Below are 21,277 nucleotides of genomic sequence, written 5' to 3'. Positions count from 1 at the left end.
ATCTCACATATTTAACCTTTTAAAAATTATATTATATTTAAAGAGTATGAAAATGATATCTAACAAATATAGAACATTGCACATAAATTTTTAAATTTTCACCTGAAAAAACAAAAAAATAGTTATTTCATTTATATATATGAAATCATTTGAATAATGATTTTAAAAAAGTAATAGGATGAGCTGTAAAAATAGCTACTTAGGTTTAAATCACGTTTTGGTAAAATAATTTTTTATTATAAAATAATCAATAACATTATCTATTTATAATATTTATAAAATAATTAATAACATTATCTATTTATAATATTTTGGTCCTATTGACCGATCCGATTCATTTTCAACGACTATGCTTTTATCACTCAGGAGATACACACGTGACATCCCAGGAAAAGCACGTGACGGCTACTTGTACCGGACGCGCCCCGTTTTCGCTCTCGATTCGTTACTGTGAAAACTGAAAAACTTTTTTCTCAATGTCGATTCCCGTTACCGTCCTGGGATTCTCGCTTCTTGCTGCGGTTTGCCAGTTCCCACGTCAATCCCTAATATAACCGTAAATCAGCATGGTAAGATCTCACATTCAATTCCAATTAGATTCTAAACTGCTGCTTATTGAGAGCAATTGAAATTCTTTTTTCTTTCTTTTTTTTTGAATTAGAATTTCCTGATTGAAGCTTTCAAGCCTGCATGTTCTATCTCCATCAAATTTTCCGATGGAAAAACCCGCAAACGGGTATCTATCTTGATCATCTCGGTTCTAGTTTCGTTTGGATAGAAAATTGAATCTATCATTTCGTTTTCAACATTGATTGTTTATTTAATTTTTCACGAGCCATTGTGCTGGATCACTTTTTTTCTTTTCTTTTCTTTTCTCTTTTCTCTGTTTATGTATGATTAGGTCCCAATTAAAAGGGAAAATGGCCAAACGCTTTTGGCGCCGCTTTTCCGAAATCAAGAAAATATTGCTGGGAAGGTAGTTATCTAGTTTTTGTTCACTTTGAACATATTGAGGATCATAGCAATAGAATTTACGTCATATATTTATAACGTCAAATTTTGAAGAATTTTTTGTTCTTAGCCACCTTCAGATTACCATAGAACCACATCAAGGGAAGAGAATTGAACATAATGGTGTGAAAGTTGAGCTCCTTGGCCAAATAGGTTTGTTCTTACTTCTTGCTCCCTTTCACTGTCAGTCCACGTTTTAATTATAATTCTAGTCTAATGTAATAGCTGAATACAGACGTTTAAGAATTAAGAGTATCCTAATTTTTTACCCAGCTATGTTGTTTCGGTTTTTCATTTTTCTTGAAGTATTTTCTAATACTAAGTGTGTAGATGTAATTCTCCAAGTACAAAAATGAAAATAAAAATGAACTTACCTATATATTAAATCACATCTATATTTGACACTCACACTTAAGTCTGAGAAGATGAAATCAACACTAACTTTGGTTTTGCCATCCCAGAGATGTATCTTGACAGAGGCAACTTTTATGACTTTACCTCTCTTGGTGAGTATTTTCTGATTTTGCTTTTGCTTTTGCTCGCTCCGCCTGGAAACTGTTTAGATGTTCGTTAAGTGGGTGCGGGGTTGGGATGAATTTAAGATCTTAAAGAGTTCAATTCGTGCTTTGCGGTCTATGATTACCCCCTATTCTTCTTTCATACGTTTAGAGGCTCAAATTGTACGCAAAAAATTTCAGTTAAATTTTGCTATCGGTTCATATATTATGAGTAAGTTCTAGATTTAGTTTATATACTCTAATTTGATATTTGATATTTTTAATTTATTTACTTTTTAAATTTTAAAATTTCAGTCATATGCAAATGATAACGGTTAAATTTATTAAATTAAATTATGCTATTATCATTTGTTTAATGTTATATCAGCTTATTATTTCTGCATAATAACCACAAAAGGCATGTTATTTTAGTTAACGAATTTAACGGCTTCCATTTATGTTAAAATTGAAATTTTAAAATTCAAAAAAGTATATGAACTAGAAATGATCAAATTGAAGATTAATGATGAAATCCACAACTTATACATAGCACATGACTAATACCAGAATTTGACCCGATAGATTTAATTATTAACATTTGGATAGGGATTTCAAAATTTGGAAAATACATAGACTAAAAATTGATCAAGTTAGAATATAAGAATTAAATGCATAGCTCATGCATTATACGACTAATAGCATTTGATCAGAAATTTTTTTAAACTAAGTTGTTATTCTCTGTCGACTGGTTTGTATTTTTTTTACTATTTTTATATTCCTAAATTTTGCAGTACGTGAATTGGATGTTCCTGGAGATATATACGAGAGAACAACGTACCCATTTGAATTTTCTATGGTTGAAATGCCATATGAAACTTATAATGGTGTGAATGTGCGGCTTAGGTATGCTACCCTCTGCTTAAAATTTTTGAAAGTAAAATTTGTTCGTATTTCTTCTTGGCAGGGAGAGTTATGTTGATTACTAGAAGTTTGTTTGCTATACATATTTTTGAGGCTTAAAAACCAGTTTGATTTTCATGACGATAGATTTTGGGTACATACCTTAGTAGAGGTTGGGAGTTACTTGGATATGTATAATATCATATAGCTCTAGAACGCTTTTTAGTTTTTATTGGTCTGCTGATGAGGTTGGTGACGGGATGCTCTATAATCTGAGAATTCATAATAATAGTTTGATTTTTGCTTCTCAGGTATGTCTTGAAAGTAACAGTTAGTCGTAATTATGGTGGAAGCATAATCGAATACCTGAACTTCTTGGTAAGTCTTTTCATTACTCAACCTTTCTTCCTTTTCCTTATATTAATTTTGTCTTCTTTAAGCATAATGTTATTCAAAGTGTTCATACTCAACATTCTTATTATAAGAAAATTGTATTTAGGTTTAGGGACATTATCCTTTAAATATCTTTATAATATATCAAAATTCGGTCAAGTTTGATTAATATAGGTGTAGTGCAAAATATATAAGGTTGTAAGGTTATAAATGAATAGAGTTTGAATAAATGAACATTTGTTTATATTAGTTTATTTATTTTAAATTTTGTTCGTGTTCATTTATTTAAAAATGTGTTTTTTGTTCTTCTATTTAATTTTTTTTTTGGATTTAACTGTTCTTTCATTTAAGTTAAATAAATTTGTTCATTAACATAAATACATATAAGTTTATTTATAAACATAAATAAATTAAACAAGTTTTGTTTATATTTTGAATAATTTAATAAATGAACTTCAAAATGAAGAAAAAGAAAATTATTTATGAACTGAATGCTGTATTCGGCGGTAAAACATCAAGATTTGCTTTAAAATGATGAATACTTTTTGCCTTTAAATCTGACTCATATAAGAAGCCAACATCATTGTATTTGGCTTTTTAATTATTCTTTCAGGACATTTGTTGTATCCATCCTTGCATTTATGCCATGTTGGGTTATATATTTTACTATATGAATTAACAATAAATTAATTTTATTTGATAATATTTTATGTATTTATATGATTTGTTTTGAGTAAAAGGAAGGAAATTATTTTACTTAATATGAAGAGGAGTTATTTAGTATTTTTTAATTTCAAGTTTAAATTTATATTAATTATTTTTATATTGTAATAAACTATTTTAATAGTTATGTGATAATTAAGGTTTTTCTTAAATTAATACACTCGATTATCAAACACCGCATTAGTGCACCATATTGTGCCATTTATAATTGCCAGTGATGTACCGTTAGCAACTTCTTTTTCTTTTTGCTTGGCTTATCAGGTTCACAATTATTCTCCACCTCCATCAATCAACACTAGCATCAAGGTGAGCGACAATTGTCTTCATTACACTGATTCTCAAAAGCATTGTATTTTTTAATTCAATCAGCTGCCACCGACCACTAATTCATTTGATAATCATATTCAATTTTGACAAACATCAATCCCATTTGCAGATGGAAGTTGGAATTGAAGATTGCCTGCACATTGAATTTGAGTACAATAAAAGCAAGTAAGTTGAAACATCTATGGATTTTGCTAAAACCTGACATCTTAGGTCGTCTTAGAACAGTGCTGATACGGGGTTGCGCGCGGACCAAGATCGAGTTGTCAAGTCACGAGAAACTCCTACGAAAACCCTAAACAATTAGATCTGAAACGAAATAGAAAATTAAAAGATTAGATTTTTGAATTTTCAGATCTGAAATAAAATCCCCAAATCAGCAAAGAATCAAATTGAGAATAGAAATAAGTGTTAGGGTTCTTGAAACCCTCAAGGAGATTGTGATTCTGCCCAATTGAACACCAAGATAGTTTTCCTCAAATTTTGACAATCTAATTTCACCCAAAAAGAGTATGGAAAAACCCTAGAAATTGGGGATTTTTGGGCTGATTCCTTAAGATGGAAAAAGGCTGAAAACACAATAAGAACAGAAAATAGATTAGATAATGATTCAGCACAAGTAGAAATAAAGAAAGAATTGACAGTAAGAAATTAAAAGATAAGTCCTAAGAAGCCTTGAAATCTCGAAAGATCTCACAACTCCCTTCAAACGGCTCTAATCTCCCCTCCAAAGAATATCAATGGCAAGAAGAAGGTTGAAGATGGCTCCCACAATCACAAGATTGTTAAAACAACCTCTAAAGAAAACTCAAGAGAGAAATCTTGGAGAAAACTCAAAGAAAATTCTACTCTCAACAAATCTGAAATTTTAATAATAATGATAAGTGTTTAACAAGGTGGACAGCCATGCCTTTAAATAGGCCTTATAACTAGTTCTAATCTAATTAGAAAACTAAAATAAAAAAAACTCCTAATTATTTTAATATGGAAATTTGGTCAAAGGTCATTTTATCTGGGACTCTTGGACTGAATATTGATATAAAAATTTAAACTAAGTAAATAAATAAATAAATAAATAAAAATAAAAATAAAACTTTACAACTTGGGCCACTTTGACAATTTGGCCTGATTTTCAACTAAGTATGGATGGATTTCTTGATTGGGCTGGGAATTTGCTTATTGGGCCTCGCCTTCAAGAATTTGGGCTTTTGTGACTCGTATCAAGTGCATAGGTTTTAAGTTGATGTTAAAAAATATAAATACAATCTGTTTTTTAGTGGGTTAATTGGTTTTTGATATACTCGTGGGACAGGATATGCCATCGATTTTTTATTTCATAATAATAGGAAGCAATCTTCGTAGCTATTTTGTATCATGTAGGATTCAACTAGAAACTGAAGTAGTGGGGAATGGGAATCCAAACCACACAGGTATCATCTGAAAGATGTAATTATAGGGAAGATATATTATTTTCTGGTGAAGATAAAGATTAAGACTATGGATATTGAGATCAGGCGGCGAGAGTCAACAGTAACAGGAGCCACTAACCATGTTGAGACTGAAACACTAGCTAAATTTGAGTTGATGGATGGTGCTCCTGTCAGAGGTATGTTCATAACTTCAGTTTCTAACACCCTTTGTGCCTCATACCTGATACAACTAGCTCATATATAACTATTTAGTGCTAATAAAATGTGGTTGGTAATGAAGGTGAATCAATTCCAGTGAGGCTGTTTCTTAGTCCATATGAACTGACGCCAACACATCGCAACATTAACAACAAATTCAGTGTGAAGTACTACTTGAATCTTGTGCTGGTAGATGAGGAGGGTCTCCGCTATTTCAAACAGCAGCAAATCACTATCTACAGGCTGCCCTTGCAGGATACCTGATTATTTTAAACCCTCACATTTCATCAACTAATTTAAGTTGAGATGGTCTTATCATTATTTTTTCTTTCATTATATTTTTAATACATTAATTGTTACTATTCAAATATGCAAGCTCCATTCAGAAACCGTATTAAACTTGCATTGAATAATACAGATAAAAAAAGAAAAAACTAAATTGAAATCCCTTTGTAAATAGGTTTAATGACTAATATTTATTATTTTGATCATTCATTTGTGTATATTGTATATTCATATTATTTTTTTGTCATAATTGTATTTAACATTTACATTACTTTTATATAAAATTTAATTTATTATTTTCTTATAACATGTTTTATTTTTATTTAAAATTAAATTCCAACGCCCGAGAGTAGTAGAATCAACTTAAAAAAAGTATACAATCGGGTCAGACGATTATCCTATTTCTTGATGTTGCAATATCATTTTTAATAAATAATTTATATATTAAATGATATAAAATTCATATATTAAATGATATAAAATTCATATATTAAATGATATTTGATCAATTTTAACAATATTTGAACCATCGAATTGATCTGTTGGACTTAAAATCGGTCAACGCATTAATCCAGAAAACAATTTTCCGATAATCAGTACAAATCATTGAACCAGTCGAATGAATTACTTAATCGGTTTAAAAAACCTGGGCTAAAACTCAGTCTAAACCCCGCTCATACAAACCGGGCAGTTAGCCCCGTCCGGGATAAATTACTTTTATTGGTTTAAACGGCCAAAGTTTACTTTGGAAGTGTACATAACATAAGAAAACGGTATTTGGCTCGTGGCGAGGGCGAGTAACTAACTGTATGTATCTGTTTCTCTTTTAAAGCATTTAGAAAAATCCCTGTATGCAGAGGTCCACCCATAGCTTTGGCTTTAGAGCTATATATATAAATATCTCTGCGTCTTTCCTAAAAATACAAGAACTTGGAGTGTGTTGTCATTGAGTAGTAATTTGCAGCAATGGAGCTGTTTTACTTCATGGTGTTCGGGGCATTGTCAGCGGTGGTGGCAGCATTAGAGCTAAGCAAGAACAGCAAGGATCGAATCAACACATCCCCGGCTTTCAATTCCTTCAAGAACAATTACCTTGTTGTTTACTCTCTCATGATGGGTAATTCACTCCCCTCATTTTTATTTACCCAGATCTGATTTCCATTTCTATCGTTTAGATCTAATTTTTGTTTTACGTAAACATGGAATCTGATCGATTGCTGGTGATTTTTTTTGTGAATCCTGATGCCTATTCCTTAGATTTGCGTTTTCAAAGTGTGATTGTGCTGTTTTTTATTTTTTATTTTGTTAGTTGATAATGTTTTTGTTATTAATGACTGTTTTGAAAATAATTTACTGTTTTTCTTTGCTTTGGAAATGGAAAACGAGCTCATCATAAAAAGGAAAATGGAAAAAATGATACGTGCATTTGTTTTAGCTTGTTAAAGAAAAGGAAAGAGTATGAGAAAAATGACTTACATTAATTGATTTGTGGATTTTCCGTCCATTGCTGTTTTATATGGTTGAGATATTGGATCCGGGGATTTTTGTGGATTGGAGATATAGGTCGCTATTGCTTGTGTTTATGCCTTATGGTTCTGTATGGTTGATTGTGGGTTGTATAAAGGCACAACCTAAAATTTGAGGATCAAGTTCTCCATTGTTCTTGGATCCCAGAGTAGATGTTAATTGTTGCTGAGTTTAGTAACACTGAGTGGCCTGGTTGTCAAATCATGTATTCCTGTCGTGTTCTTGTATTTTTTTCGTGTCGTAATCTTGTTTATTTTATATTTATATAACTTTTGACAGGATAATTATGTTATATAGATTTTGACATTTTTTTGTATTAATGTTGCATTCGAGTTTGCTTTTTGTGTAGTATTGTGTTTCCTATAATGTTTTATTTATCTTTTCCATGTTGTGTTTGTATAATTGTTGCTGAGTTAGTAACACTGCTCGGCCTGGTTGGCAATTCAGGTATTCATGTCTTGTGCTTTTACTTTTTCGTGGCATAATTTTTTGAAATATTTTCTAGTTATATAGCTTTTGATTGGAATTTGTGTTTTATGGATTCAGACATTTCCATTTATTTATGTTGTATTTAAGTTTCTTTTTTGTGTAATATCGTGTTTAATTATTTTTTTCCATGTATTTGTGTCATGTCCAAATTGCCTAGTCTTTAGCTAGGAAAAGAGTAGCTAGGTGAAAGAAAAACAAGGTTGCATTAACTTCTTTAATTAGTTTCTTAGCATCTTGTTTAAATGCATCATAAGCATAATACTACTTATGGCTGGAGGTTTTTTTTTTTTTTAAAAGAAGAATTCCCTATATAGGTCTTTCACTCTCTAATCAGTTTTGGAGGTATGATCTTACCTGTAGATATTTGTTATGGTAATTGTAAAAGTTAGCCTTATATCATTGTCATTGGGGCATATGTCAATCTTGCTCATTTGATAAATGTTTACGTGTCAATAGCTGGAGATTGGCTGCAGGGTCCATATGTTTACTATCTTTACAGTACATATGGCTTTGGAAAAGGGGACATTGGACAGCTTTTTATTGCTGGTTTTGGATCCTCCATGTTGTTTGGGACAATTGTTGGATCTCTAGCTGACAAACAGTAAGTTTTTACTTGTGGCTTCTTCTGTAATTTTTTTCATACTTCATGGATTAAATAACTTGTCTTAATACAAAAACACCTTCATGTGTTTAATTCAGGGGCCGGAAGAGAGCATGTATTACTTACTGCATAACTTACATACTTAGCTGCATCACCAAGCATTCTCCCGAATACAGAATTTTGATGATAGGTCGAGTTTTGGGAGGTATCGCTACCTCTCTTCTGTTTTCAGCATTTGAGTCATGGCTTGTTGCTGAACATAATAAGGTGAGGCATTGCTTCTGTGCCCTTTTACTCTTAATGCATATCAGATCAGCTTACAATTTACATTATTGATGCTTTTGCTTCTGTGCCCTTCACTCTTTATTTCTAGTATTCTAGATGCTATATGCTGCTTCCTGTCTGGTTGTTTCACAATTTCCATCCTGCCATAGTTTGAAAAGAAAATGTTAAAAAATTTTAGTTTATATCCATCATATTGCACATGATGCAAGGGAAAATGCCAACTTTGTTTCCTGAATTTTCCATATTTTCCTGAAGATAGTAAGGCATGAACCATCTAGATCTGCTTAGCCACATTCTTCTAAGAGCCTTATCTGTTACAGTTGATGTTTATATCTCTTTTAAATTTAATCTTCTGCTGGCTATTCTGCTTCTTCTATTCATTGCAGAGGGGCTTTGAGCAACAATGGTTGTCACTAACATTTTCAAAGGCAATATTTCTTGGGAACGGTCTAATTGCTATTTTGTCTGGGTTGTTTGGGAACCTACTTGTTGATTCATTATCCCTTGGACCTGTGGCTCCTTTTGATGCTGCTGCATGCTTTCTTGCTATTGGGATGGCCATTATTTTTTCATCATGGACTGAAAATTTTGGAGACCCTTCAGAAAATAAAGACCTGCTTACCCAGTTCAGGGGCGCTGCTATAGCAATTGCTTCTGGTAGAGTTCAATATTTTACTTTAAATTCAATGCATTGATCGCATTGAAATGTTCCAAGCGAGATTGCTTCTCAATGCTTTGTTACTTGTTATCAGTTATCCTCTGTAATGCAATGCTTCTTTCTATTGTTTCCTTCTGGATCCCCTCAGTCTAATATGCTGTGCAGATGAAAAAATTGCTTTGCTGGGTGCCATCCAGTCTCTGTTTGAAGGTTCAATGTACACCTTTGTGTTCCTTTGGACCCCTGCCTTGAGCCCCAATGATGAGGAGATTCCTCATGGTTTTATTTTTGCCACGTTCATGTTGGCTTCAATGTTGGGAAGCTCCCTTGCCTCTCGATTGATGGCTCGCTCTGCACCCAGGGTAGAAAGCTACATGCAGATTGTTTTTGTGATTTCCTCTGCCTCTCTCCTGCTTCCCATTATAACCAATGTATGTTTCAACATCCCTCTATTTTTTTGTATGTTGTGCATGTATTGTTCTTAAATAACTTGTGACACGGGTGAATTTGCAACAGTTCTTGGTAGCACCTTCTAAAGTGAAAGGCGGAAGCATCTCGTTTGCAGGTTGTCTCCAACTTCTCGGCTTCTGTACTTTCGAGGCTTGTGTAGGGATATTCTGGCCGTCCATTATGAAAATGAGATCCCAATACATCCCAGAGGAGGCTAGGAGCACGATTATGAACTTTTTCCGTATTCCACTCAATATCTTTGTCTGCATCGTGCTGTATAATGTATGTTCTAGCCTTTTTCTATAATAGATTCATTTAATCATGTGACGTGCACAGACACATGCATGTCGGCAGGCATTGTTGGCTTTGATTCTGTTACCAACTAGCATATTGGTTTTGTCTCTGAAGGTTGACGCATTTCCCATCACCATTATGTTTGGTATGTGCTCGATTTTCCTCTTCGTGGCATCTATCTTGCAAAGACAGCTGATGGCAATTTCCGACAAACCAAGTACGTACAAATTTTATACCACACTTTTGCCCCTTAAATCAACAATAGAATTCTCAAAAGCCAAATTTACAGATTTTGTACAGCCTGCATCAACCCGAAACATTGTTCATTTTCCTGCCGTTGTTTCATGCATATTTGTGGCTGTTATGTTCTCAAACATTTGGTGTTTTTTCTTTTTCATAAAAAAACTTTCAGAGATGGAAAGTTGGACAGCAATGGACCCTGAGGCCGAGCCATTGAATGATTGAGTGATGTTGGGCGGGCCGTAGACCATCAAGGATTCTATCAAGGTTGAAAAAAAACACCGGTAACTTCATTCCTTATACTGTTGCAATTGATGGAGGATTGTAGTTTTTATTTTAATAGTAGAAGAGGTTACAATTTATATTATATATAAGAAAATAGTGGTCTGGCCAGTAATGAAATTGGGGCTATAAGGTCACTTTTAAGTATGGTTTTTGGCTCTGTCAGTTGATCAGTACAGTAATTAATCCATTTTTATATTTTGTATTATATGTTTTCCTTTTTGTTAGTGAAATTGCACCAACTTCACTATTTCCATTGAAATATAATATATTTTCTTTTGTCCTTTTAAGAGTAAAAAAACTCTTGTGAGCGATTTTAGGAGGTTGTCGAGTATTTTTCTTAATTATTCTATTATTATTTTATTACACTTAAAGATATATTTTATATTTTAAATCCATTTGTGGAGCTTTATACTTTCGTGGTTGTAGACAAAATAATAATCTTTATTATAAATGAAATTGTAAACTAATAATCCTAAAAATAAGAGATTATACTTATTATTATTATTTGCAAAATGGCATAAAAGAATCAAATGCTTTGTGACCCGAGAAACATGCCTGGGAGCCGAGAAATATAGTGATTATTGAATATAACTATATATTTACCATATAAATAAATAATGTTAATATCCAATTCGTATTTACCATGGAAATAAATAATATTCATAGGTTCAAATAACAGTTAATGTAATTATTTCACAACGAACATGGGAAAGCAGAGAACTGAAATATTATACAACAAAAAGCGGGAAAAAATGCAATCTAATTTTCAAGTAATAAAATTGTGGGTTCTCTAAGCTATGCTCAACCTCCACAAACATCACAGGCAAATCTCTCCAATTTCTCTCTTTTTTCCTATCCCAAAGTTTTATCGAAAACTCTTTATAAATATATATATTTTTTCAAATTGAGCCTAGTTTATAAATATGCAATTTGGTTCAAGTGTTGACAAAACCTTTTTACAAGACAAGCTTCTTTGGGGGAAAAAATTATCACCGTCCGAAAACTCATCTTAGATTCAAAGAACTTTTAACAAAAATATTAAACTCAAAAAACATACTTAAAAAAGACAATTAGAGCTTAATTTCAACATTCAAGATTTAACCTTGGTCGAATCCGATTGAGCATTTTTTTATTAGAGGTAGAAAATTGTGAAGGTTCAATCCCTGATGCCAGTCAGATTTGATTGATGCAATGCAGAGGATTTAATTGATTTGAACGTTTTCTTTACCAGGTTTGGTAACTGACCCATGTAAAATTTTTGTTTATATACAAAGTCTATCATATGGCATACAGAACTCATTTCTTTTTCTTATCTATTTGCTTTCGTTCTTAGAAAGTAATTACATGGCAGATTGAAATGAAACACCAAATTTGCTTCTCAAGCTTGAAAGTGTGCTTTTTAATGGTTCACAACAACTCAATTCCTCAAGGGCAAGCTAGTTGTGTTCAAGCACGCAGAGTTGACTCCAAAAATCTTCAAAGACTACCCTCTACGACATTGATGAAGCCAAGTGAAGCATTGGTGTGCATGAATTTTGTGACAAGAAATCCGGTCAGAATCGGCAGATCGGCTTTGACAAGCTTCTTGCAGAAGGAAATAAGATGTCTACCTCGTTGTGTCCAGGTTCATGGGTTCCTTTCTCTCTGAGGCCCGATAACTGTGCTTCCTCAAACCGGTGAGAGAAATTGCCTACTAAATAGCAGACATACAAGAAAACAGTGCCTAAGAAAGACTTGTTGATAACAGTTGATAGAACCCCAGATGACAGCACTAGCATTATGAACTCGTGGTCGCCACCAATCATGTCCGGCATACCTTCTTGTTTCAACTTGTTTGCAAGTGCATTCAAAGATTCCAACCACAACTCTCCGTAAGGCAGTAAGAGCATCATCTTTGAAGCCATACGACAATCCACTCCAAGTACAATGTCAGTCGAGCTCCTTGCATTGCCTTCATCAAGAAACACTCCACCGGACTTAGAAATTCTCAAGGTGCTTGAAAATCTTCAAGAAGGAACTTCCTGCAACCTCTCCCACCCCTCATCCCAATCATCAGTGCTCCAATCATTTTCTGCATCGGGTAATGCTGCAGAGGCTACCTCTTCTTTCTTAATCACAAAAGGCCTTCCCAGTCTTCCAAAATGGCTACCAAAACGCCGAAATGAGTATATCTGCATTGGCAACTCCACACAATTTCAAGAAGCAAGAAACTGCTGATTCAACATTCAAGAGGTCACCCGGGGAATTTTCAATACCAGGAGAGATGGCTGCTAGAAGCTGAGATGATTTAAGGGCAACTAATACTTCTGAAATAGCTCCAAAACCACAAATAGAAAAATATCATGGCACTGCAGAAAATGAAAATGTCAGCCGAAGTCACCAATTAAACCATGGTTCACACAGTCAATAATGGTGCTCCAGCCCTGACTAGGAGAAACAGAGTCCTCCATCACCGACCTCATTAAAACCTTTAAACAACTCATTAAGCAATTTTCAACCGAAATCTTCCATGAAGCATGTTTTTGCATTTCTCATTCAATCTGATCCAGAAATTCAAAAGGAAGATGATGCAGTCCTGCCATGTTGAGTTATCAGGTATATTCCCATAAGCACGACATGGAGGTATTTTTACAGTTAAAATATTGTTTCATAACGTCCAATGCCTCTGATGGTTCCAACATTTTGATATGTATTCTCCACAAGTCATACATCTGCTCAAGTTCACTAGTTCTTTTCTGAAAGTTTTCCGGGTTGTTAGTGCTAAACTCCGTTCTAACTCTATCCTTAAAATTTGTCAATACACACAGTACAAAATGTCTGTGGACATCCTGCCATGATATTAGACCCTCAGGCACTTCATCACATAGATGCTGACCAGAGTCATTACCATTTTAGGTCCAAAATCTAGCAGATTCAAACCACCTAATCCAGCAATATTGTGGAAATTTAGGTCCTTGACAAAGGAAATTCTTCTACATTCTTGCTTGATAACCTCACAATAATGAGATAACTCGAGCAAATGCATGTGGGCTGATGTGGGAGCATTATTGGAGAAGGTTCTTCACTTTCCTTAACTTCTTATAACAGTCAGAGAGGAGGCTATAAATGTAAGCAAGCTGCTGCTTATTGCAACCATCAACAGCAGGATATGCAATCAAGGATATCGTCTTGATGGTTCTAGCAGCATAACCAAGTATTTCTCCTCTAATTTCTGAGATCTCAGCCATGATATCATCATCGGTCCAAATCTCGGAAACGAGGATGGAAGTGCCAAAGTATTACAGTTCCCCCCAACCCCACCCCCCACCCCCCCCCCAAAAAAAAAAAAAACAAAAAACAAAAAGGTGGCATTTAATGGTTTAAGAAGGCATGCCACTGTAATCTACCTCACGAGTTCCAAAAAATATACATGCATGGCCGCATACCTCAGCTTGGTTCAAACCATAGGTATCGGCCAATTTCAACATATCCTTCAAAACAACACTCTCAATGTAGCTGACATGATCACACAAAAAACGTGCAGTTCCAACCCCAGGAATTACTTGCTCTAACAATCTAGAATGATCTGTTACATGCTTTTTTCTCTTCTAATTTCAGTTCCCATTCCTTCCAAAATGAGGACTGCACTCCATAAATCTTGTTTACGTCACCTAAAACAAGTAAAGGAGAAAAAGAATGGTAACATCATCACATGGAAGCAGCACCTGTAGGATGGTTTGAACAAAACTGTGCCGTCTTGTTTAAGCGGTCAACTACAGGAATAAACTCTAGTACCGGCATTATTCTTCTCTTTAAACTTCCTGAAGAGCAGCTCCCTCCTCTGAACGGCACCTTCACAATCAACACCAGTATTATGTAATGTGCTATATGTCGTTCTAACATTCTTGATACTACAAGTTTCTAGGTAGTTTTCCCTGGTTTTAAGCTGTTCTTCAATTAATTCTACCCCACTAAAAGCATCCACAAGATTCAGTAAGAAGGAGCAACCGATGACATCTTCCTCTTCAGTAACTGGTGGTTCTATAATGGATTTTACCAGAGAAGCAATCAAATCGTCTCTGGGAGCAAAATCATTCCTTGCCAACCAGGACAAAATAGTTATCACAACTTGCGTTCTTACACTTACATATTGCTTCCCAGGAATCATGCCAGAAGTAAATTTCTTACAGTGCTCTGGTTTTCTAGTTAATTCAAGCAACCATGGGAGTTGTACGGCAGCAAAAGATAAAATCTTCCCATTTTCTTGCAAAAGAAGCTCCCAATCCGTCCCATGCAAGACAGGACTTTTAGCAACTAGAGAAAGTATATTTTTAATACTATTTAAATGACTTCTTTTATCAACACTGCTAAACCCTTTAACCAGTACAGAAGAGTTTTTACGGTCAACAATATCTTGAATACTGTAGTCTGGAAGTGAGAAGACCGAGGAGCCTTGAACTGAGAAACTTGGACAATCAATTCCTGTCAACGTCATCAAAGTTTCACACTGCACTTGCATGTCTAAGTCTTTCCATGCATGGAGCAACTCACCAATTGATTCCTCATCGCAATGGCTCAAAGCAAAACCCAATAGCTGTTTTCGAGAACTTGTGTCCAAATTCCCGAGAGAAGGACCCCTTGCTATAGCAGCACATAAATCCCAAATAATACCATAACCTCTTTTGGCCAGAACAAGGCAGAGATCATAGGCCAACTGCAGATCACCGGTAACTGCAGCTTCTCTAGCAATAGCTTCCTGAACACCTGATATTTCATCCAAGGAACTCAACCCTAGAAGTTTTGCAACCTCAATTAGTTCATCAACATGTAGATAAGCTTCAGCTTTATTTCTGATTGCCATTTTAATAATTTCCATTGGATCTTTTATTTGCTGGAATTGCATAGGCAGAAGAGTCACTCCTAGGTTTGGAAGTTTAACAGTAAGTGCATCAATAAAATCAGCCTCCGCTTTAACATTTCTGCTACTTGGAAATAAATTCAAGCAATCCTTAGCCTTCCAGATCTGGAACAAGTTACAGCAACATAATCAATATTTCAGTTTTTGAACAAAAAAACAAAGAGAAAAATCAGAATATTTCATTTACTTTGACATCATTGAACCACAAGTGTGAATTTATGTTATCATCAGCTTGTGGTTAAAATAAAAGTTAAAATCAGATCAACAGGGAATCTATTGATTTTAATGATCGTAAAACAAAATTATACATGACACAACTTCAACCATTAGAAGGAAGCTTCCAGGATTATACACCTATTAAGCCATTCTTGTATATCCAAAACCATAATAGACCATGATCTGACAGAAAACTTACTTCTGAGCCAGCCAGACTTGAAGCTGAGAAAAAAAACTCCCTTGCAGCTTGAATAACAAGATTCTCCGCTTTCTCTGTTGCTAAGGCAACTGAACTTGTACCCTTTAAGTAACTTCTAGCCAGAGAAAACTTCTCTGCTTTTAACAGTCCTCCACAAAATTCAGTTAACAAATATTCGAGGTCCAGAAATGTAAAGGCCTCCTCATGCAAGCACTGCATATCATGCCACAAGTCTGCCCACTCATTATCTGATCGGCCAGGCCGTTGGCGAATAAATTTTGAAAGTATGAGGCGGATAATCTGTTTTACACCCTTTTCACCTGAATGGGCTTCTAAGAAATAACTCATTGGTTTTGGTACCTGTAAAGAAAATCACCTCATATTCTAAGTCTACGCATAATATTCATGGATAAATACCTTGAATTGATGTTTAAAAGGGAAAAAATTCTGGAAAAAATTCTATGTCATAAAAGCATAGAAAAGCAAAGACAAACCTGGTAAAAAGCCAAAAGACTCCCTGCTTCAATATGTCCTTCTGCCACTTTGCACCTTTGATCAAGGTTGCCAATAAATATTCCAGAATCTGTATTAATTGTAAGTGGAGCATAAACAATCAGGGTTACCAACTGATGCCTACAAATATAAAGGGTATGAAGTCAAAGAAGCTGGGAGTCTATGGAGAGATGTTAAAAGAAATCAAACCCTTAAAACAGTAAGGATCAAAAGGAGGAGAAAGACAAAACCATCACAGTTGCCTCTACTAAGATTTTAATTCATTCAATGCTCTGTATCTCCCTTACAGTCCTAAATTAAACCTTATATAAGGTTATACCTAACTAAAAAACTTTTAAATACCCCTACAGTAGGATAACCTGTCTCCACAAAATGTAACGGCATTACCAAGAAGAAATAAAATCGATAATTCATTCCAAGTCCTTTCACACCTAAATAAATATTGTGAAATGAAACAGATTAATAATGAAAAACAACAGAGCGCAATGTATAATACTTTGAGCAAGTTGGGTTCATTTGAGGCAGAATCTACCTTGATTATGTGGAAGCTTTGACAATATAGCAGCCATGGTACTCCACCTATCTGTGACTGTAAATAAATATAGGCATTGCAAAGCACAATCTACAACTTCAACCTCATCCTTGAAGAAGCCACTGCTTTGGAGCTCCCTGCAACCTTCCTCAATGACCATCAAGCATACATCTAATTTATTTACCAAAGACATCTCCTTCAGCCATCTAACCAGGAATGACTCACTCCTAGTACGATCTACCTGAGAATGGCCATCTGCAATCTGCTCTTGGGTAGCCAAGGAAACCCTGCGGGACCTTTTTTGCATAAATGGAATTGCCTTATTCCACAATGATTCAACCACATTTTCCTCTCTGCATCCGTCAAGCATTGTCCTAAATTTCTCGTAGTCAGATAATTGTTCCCATGCAACAAGACTCATACTGGTACTAATTTCAGCATCATTCTCATTAGCATAAACCAACTGGTGCAGATATGAGATATCCTCATGAAACTGCTTTAACTCATTGACACCTTTCTGACAAGCAAAGCCAACCAAACTGAGGCAGTTGTCCAGCAACCCACTGTAGGAATCAATATCTCTAGCTCTATGTTTATACCAAAATGCAAGTTCAGCAGTTGAAGGCCAAAAAGATCCTAGCAACTGCTTGACAATAGGTTCAGTTCTAATTTGATTATCAATATCCTGGTTCTCGGGTAAGTTACTAATAAAACAAATCATCTTATCACATTCAACCCAATCTTCCTCCCTGATAAAAAATCTTGGAGGAAACCTCCCAGGAAGAAGCTGCACATATGTTCGCACAGGTATTGTTTCAGGAATTGCATCCAAAATATCTAACATGAAGGGAGCCAGCGAATAAGGATGACGCTTGAACAGGAGGTTTAAAGCCCCAATTTTTCCACTTTCAGCAAGTGCAATTGCAGATTCATCAATTGGCATAACCCGGAATTTGCTATATTCTTGAACAGAAAACCTAAAAACCCCCATGCCATTAAGTGATCAATCAATAGAAACAATCAGAAAGTAGTAACCGCTATACAGCCAAAACTAAAAGTGGCAGAAGTAACTACTAAAAGCTGGAAAGCACAATACCTGCCCATGTTTATCCCAAGAAATGTTTCCAACCTGTCACTGAATTGCAACAGCTGAAGTCTAGCCAAACGGAAATCCCAAATCTCACCAAATTTTTGGTTGTTTTGTTCGGAAAATTTGTAAAAGTTAGTTAACTGCAGCCCATAAGCAAGTAAAGCCTTCACCGCTTCTTCTGATGGTCCAACTTTATCAACACACTCTGAAAGCACAAAAGCTTTATCTTTAATGTTTGACAAGAATGTATTCAAGTCATTTATTCCTTGGTTAGAACACAACCACTGGGACTTCAGAACTTCATCCCCATCCAACTGATAACGATCAGAAAATTCCAAAGCAGCTTGATGCTTGGAATTACCAATTAGAATCTTATACATTTCAGGAACAGATCTCTCTGATAGTGATACCAAATTCCAACGCATTCTAGAAATGTCAGGTTGATTGGATCTGTCTTCAGGAGTTTGCTCTCCATGATGCAAATCATCTGTCCTTCTATTACTATTAGATGAATCAAACCTATCTTCAGATGAGAACCCCTCTAAAAGAAAAATATTTCCTTCAAACTTCTGCACCCTTTCTAAAACAGGCATAGAATATAAAGGTTCATTCTCTATTAGTTTCAGACCACTAACAATGTCAAGCATCGCGACAAAGCCACTTTGTTTAGCAAGAGTGAGAACGTGATCAGACCACCAAGTAAAATCTACAATGTCAACTAAGATATCTGTGCATGCATTTAAAGGTCTATCAGAGTTAGTTCTTGCTTGGAAAGCAAAATTTGTAACTGAATAGGTTTCTTTATCCAGCTTAAATATATGCAAACAACCATTCATATCTAAAGCGGCAATATAATCCCCTTTGGGTGAGATAGACACCTTTGGGTAGGCCAGATGACCTGCATAACCTTTTCGCTCAAAGTAAAGGCCCTTAAATTGAGTAGAGGCTATCGGTTCCAGAACCAAATTCTGATGTTTACGCCACAGAGAAATATGACAGGATTCTGGAAAGAAACATACAAAGAACCATTAAAATTGAAACTCCAAAAGTTAATTATCGCAACACTTGATCTGCTCATCTTGATCCTTTATTCCACGAAACTAACAGATGTTTCATTGATTCAGTCAAATATTCACATGCAAATCCTAGAACATTGAGTCATGCAACATAACTATATAGACTGTTCAAATTTAAGTCAAGGGAGATGAAGTGTTGAACCATACCAGATTTCCCACTAGCAGTGATTGAGCCAACAACAAGAAGCAAGGAAAGTTCTGGATAATAGTCAAAGCAGAAAACATTCTGAGGGAATTGCCTTTTTAAAGCTAAGCCACTTTCGTTCACAGAAGAAATAGAGGCACTTGACTCTTGACTGATCTCAATATGATGAAAAGCTCCATCAGATGTCAGAACAGTGAAGCTACACCAGAAAACAAGTCCCTCAATTACATGCATGAAATAATTCTATACCTTTTATGGTATTTATAATCATGTATTTAGAAACATGGTTACCCAATCATGAATCAAGGTTGTTACAGAAGTTTAAAACCAGAAAGAAAACTAACAAGAAGTAAAAATGGAGAAAAAAAGCTTACAAGAAAGATTGTTGTACTTCAAAATCATTCTCTGCAAGCAGTCCTATTACTGTTGAAGATATTTTTAAATGCCTCTTTGTAATCCTTGTTATCTCTTCACCATTTGCCTTGATAAAATATATTACATCAGCATCATCAACGATTCCAAGAATATCATGAGATTCAGACCAAGCTCCACACGCATACAAAACAAGGCTGCTGTCTGATGCAAGGAACCCAAGTTGAAAACAGTTACAAAAGTAAAAACTGTTAGGAGCAGGTACTATATATAATTCAAAAACCTAACTTTAACTGATAAGAACACTTTTATCAGCCTCAAACCATATCCAAGGATGAGAGGAACCCTAACAAGAACTCTTTCTTGTAGTCATAAAAATCTCTAATTAAAAACTAAATTTCTTTCCCTGAGCCTATTATCTTAGGTATTGATTAGCCAATGAATTCAAATATATGTTCATTAGAGAAACAATTGAACATAAATATAAAGTAAATCTTACTAGTAAAAATGCCACACGGCTCCTGATAATCATCTTCCTTCCGCAAGATAGTGACTTGATTTCCAGAAGCCACAGCGACACGCTCACCTCTTGGGGATATAAATAAAGATACCGGTTTTCTCATTTTCTTCGGATTCTTGAATCTAATCCATTTCTCTTTAAGCTGACTTACACCTTCATTCAATAACAGCCTCGCCAGAAATTTCTTTTTTTAAATATCTTAATAGTTCCATTGTGATAAAAAGTAACTAATTATATCACAATTGAATTAATATATATGCATAAAAGAAGCGCTTGAATCTAGCATACCTCGAGCGGAAAGAAATGATAAGAACCCGCCTTTATCGGCTCCATTTGACTGAATTTAGGGAAAAAAATCAAATAAATTGTAAACTGAGTTGATTTATGAAATGAATGAAAAGTTAAATCAAAGAGAATACCTGTTGAAGAAAAAGAGGGAGGCAATCGGAAGAGAAAGGCCTCGAGGCGTGACGACGTTCTTCGTAAAGCACTTCTCGCACTTCTCCCGCGGATTCCGCCATAGCCAGCGACCGCCTCTGTTACTTGAATCGAATATTTCAATTCATGAAGAAAGAAGAATGATGATTTGAAAAGAGAGAAAAACGAAACAAACAAACAAAAACGTTGTAAAATGGATGTAAGCAATTGTCGGGCGTCTACTAAATGGGCCAAGGGAGGTTTCTTTTCCAACATAGGCTTGGCCTGCAAGAAGGGACGAAACCGAAGGTGCAAGCACGGGACCTTCTCTACATTTAAATTCAAATTTCTCCTAAATTCATTAATTTGTAGTCCTGAAAAAAACTTGTATTTTAGTTCTTTTTATAATTTTTTTTAATTTCAATATCAATTTGTTTTTCAAAATAAAATTTTTCATTTTAATCTTCCAAAATTTTATAATTTTATTTCAATTCTTACTCAAAATTATTACAAGCTAGCAAAATATTATTATATCCCCATTTTTAGTTTTTTTTTTCATTTTTCTTTCAAATAAAAATAAAGTTTTCAATTATAATTTTCAATACTCTATTGCCCATACTAAAAGTTTGTGGCTTCGTGGCTGCGCACCATTGCATCCAAATTTGTATTAACCTAACCATATTGATTATATCTAAATTTGACTAAAGAAT

The 21,277-nt window shown here is 34.6% G+C and overlaps 2 protein-coding genes and 1 pseudogene across 4 annotated transcripts; 2 read left to right on the top strand and 1 right to left on the bottom strand.

Annotated features, from left to right (window-relative positions):
- Window positions 1-392: 392 nt before the first annotated feature.
- LOC107930185 (vacuolar protein sorting-associated protein 26A) lies at window positions 393-5,967 on the top strand. Of its 2 annotated transcripts, XM_016861770.2 has the most exons (11): window positions 393-569; window positions 662-736; window positions 902-976; window positions 1,092-1,164; window positions 1,473-1,517; window positions 2,300-2,411; window positions 2,720-2,786; window positions 3,786-3,830; window positions 3,961-4,016; window positions 5,279-5,454; window positions 5,559-5,967. In XM_016861770.2, the coding sequence occupies exons 1-11, from the start codon at window positions 567-569 to the stop codon at window positions 5,738-5,740; spliced, it is 909 nt and encodes a 302-aa protein (XP_016717259.2). In that variant the 5' UTR covers window positions 393-566; the 3' UTR covers window positions 5,741-5,967. The 2 variants fall into 2 exon arrangements, with proteins under 2 accessions (XP_016717259.2, XP_040932918.1); XM_041076984.1 differs by lacking the exon at window positions 393-569 and having other exon boundaries at window positions 656-736; window positions 1,082-1,164.
- A 432-nt stretch (window positions 5,968-6,399) lies between these two features.
- LOC107930279 (molybdate-anion transporter) lies at window positions 6,400-10,870 on the top strand. 2 transcript variants are annotated; one of them, XM_016861898.2, is made up of 9 exons: window positions 6,400-6,568; window positions 6,726-6,878; window positions 8,234-8,378; window positions 8,477-8,645; window positions 9,050-9,320; window positions 9,487-9,752; window positions 9,838-10,053; window positions 10,180-10,282; window positions 10,478-10,870. In XM_016861898.2, exons 2-9 carry the CDS (start codon window positions 6,728-6,730, stop codon window positions 10,528-10,530), a joined length of 1,374 nt encoding a protein of 457 aa, XP_016717387.2. In that variant the 5' UTR covers window positions 6,400-6,568; window positions 6,726-6,727; the 3' UTR covers window positions 10,531-10,870. The 2 variants fall into 2 exon arrangements, with proteins under 2 accessions (XP_016717387.2, XP_016717386.2); XM_016861897.2 differs by having other exon boundaries at window positions 6,426-6,878.
- Window positions 10,871-11,796: 926 nt separating this feature from the next.
- LOC107930223 (MAG2-interacting protein 2-like) lies at window positions 11,797-20,841 on the bottom strand (annotated as a pseudogene).
- Between the last annotated feature and the right edge of the window lie 436 nt (window positions 20,842-21,277).

The sequence above is a fragment of the Gossypium hirsutum genome, chromosome A09 (assembly GCF_007990345.1).
Source record: "Gossypium hirsutum isolate 1008001.06 chromosome A09, Gossypium_hirsutum_v2.1, whole genome shotgun sequence".
Taxonomy (NCBI): Eukaryota; Viridiplantae; Streptophyta; class Magnoliopsida; order Malvales; family Malvaceae; genus Gossypium; species Gossypium hirsutum.
Note: the sequence above shows the minus strand (reverse complement) of the source record. Positions and strands in the feature narration are given on the sequence as shown.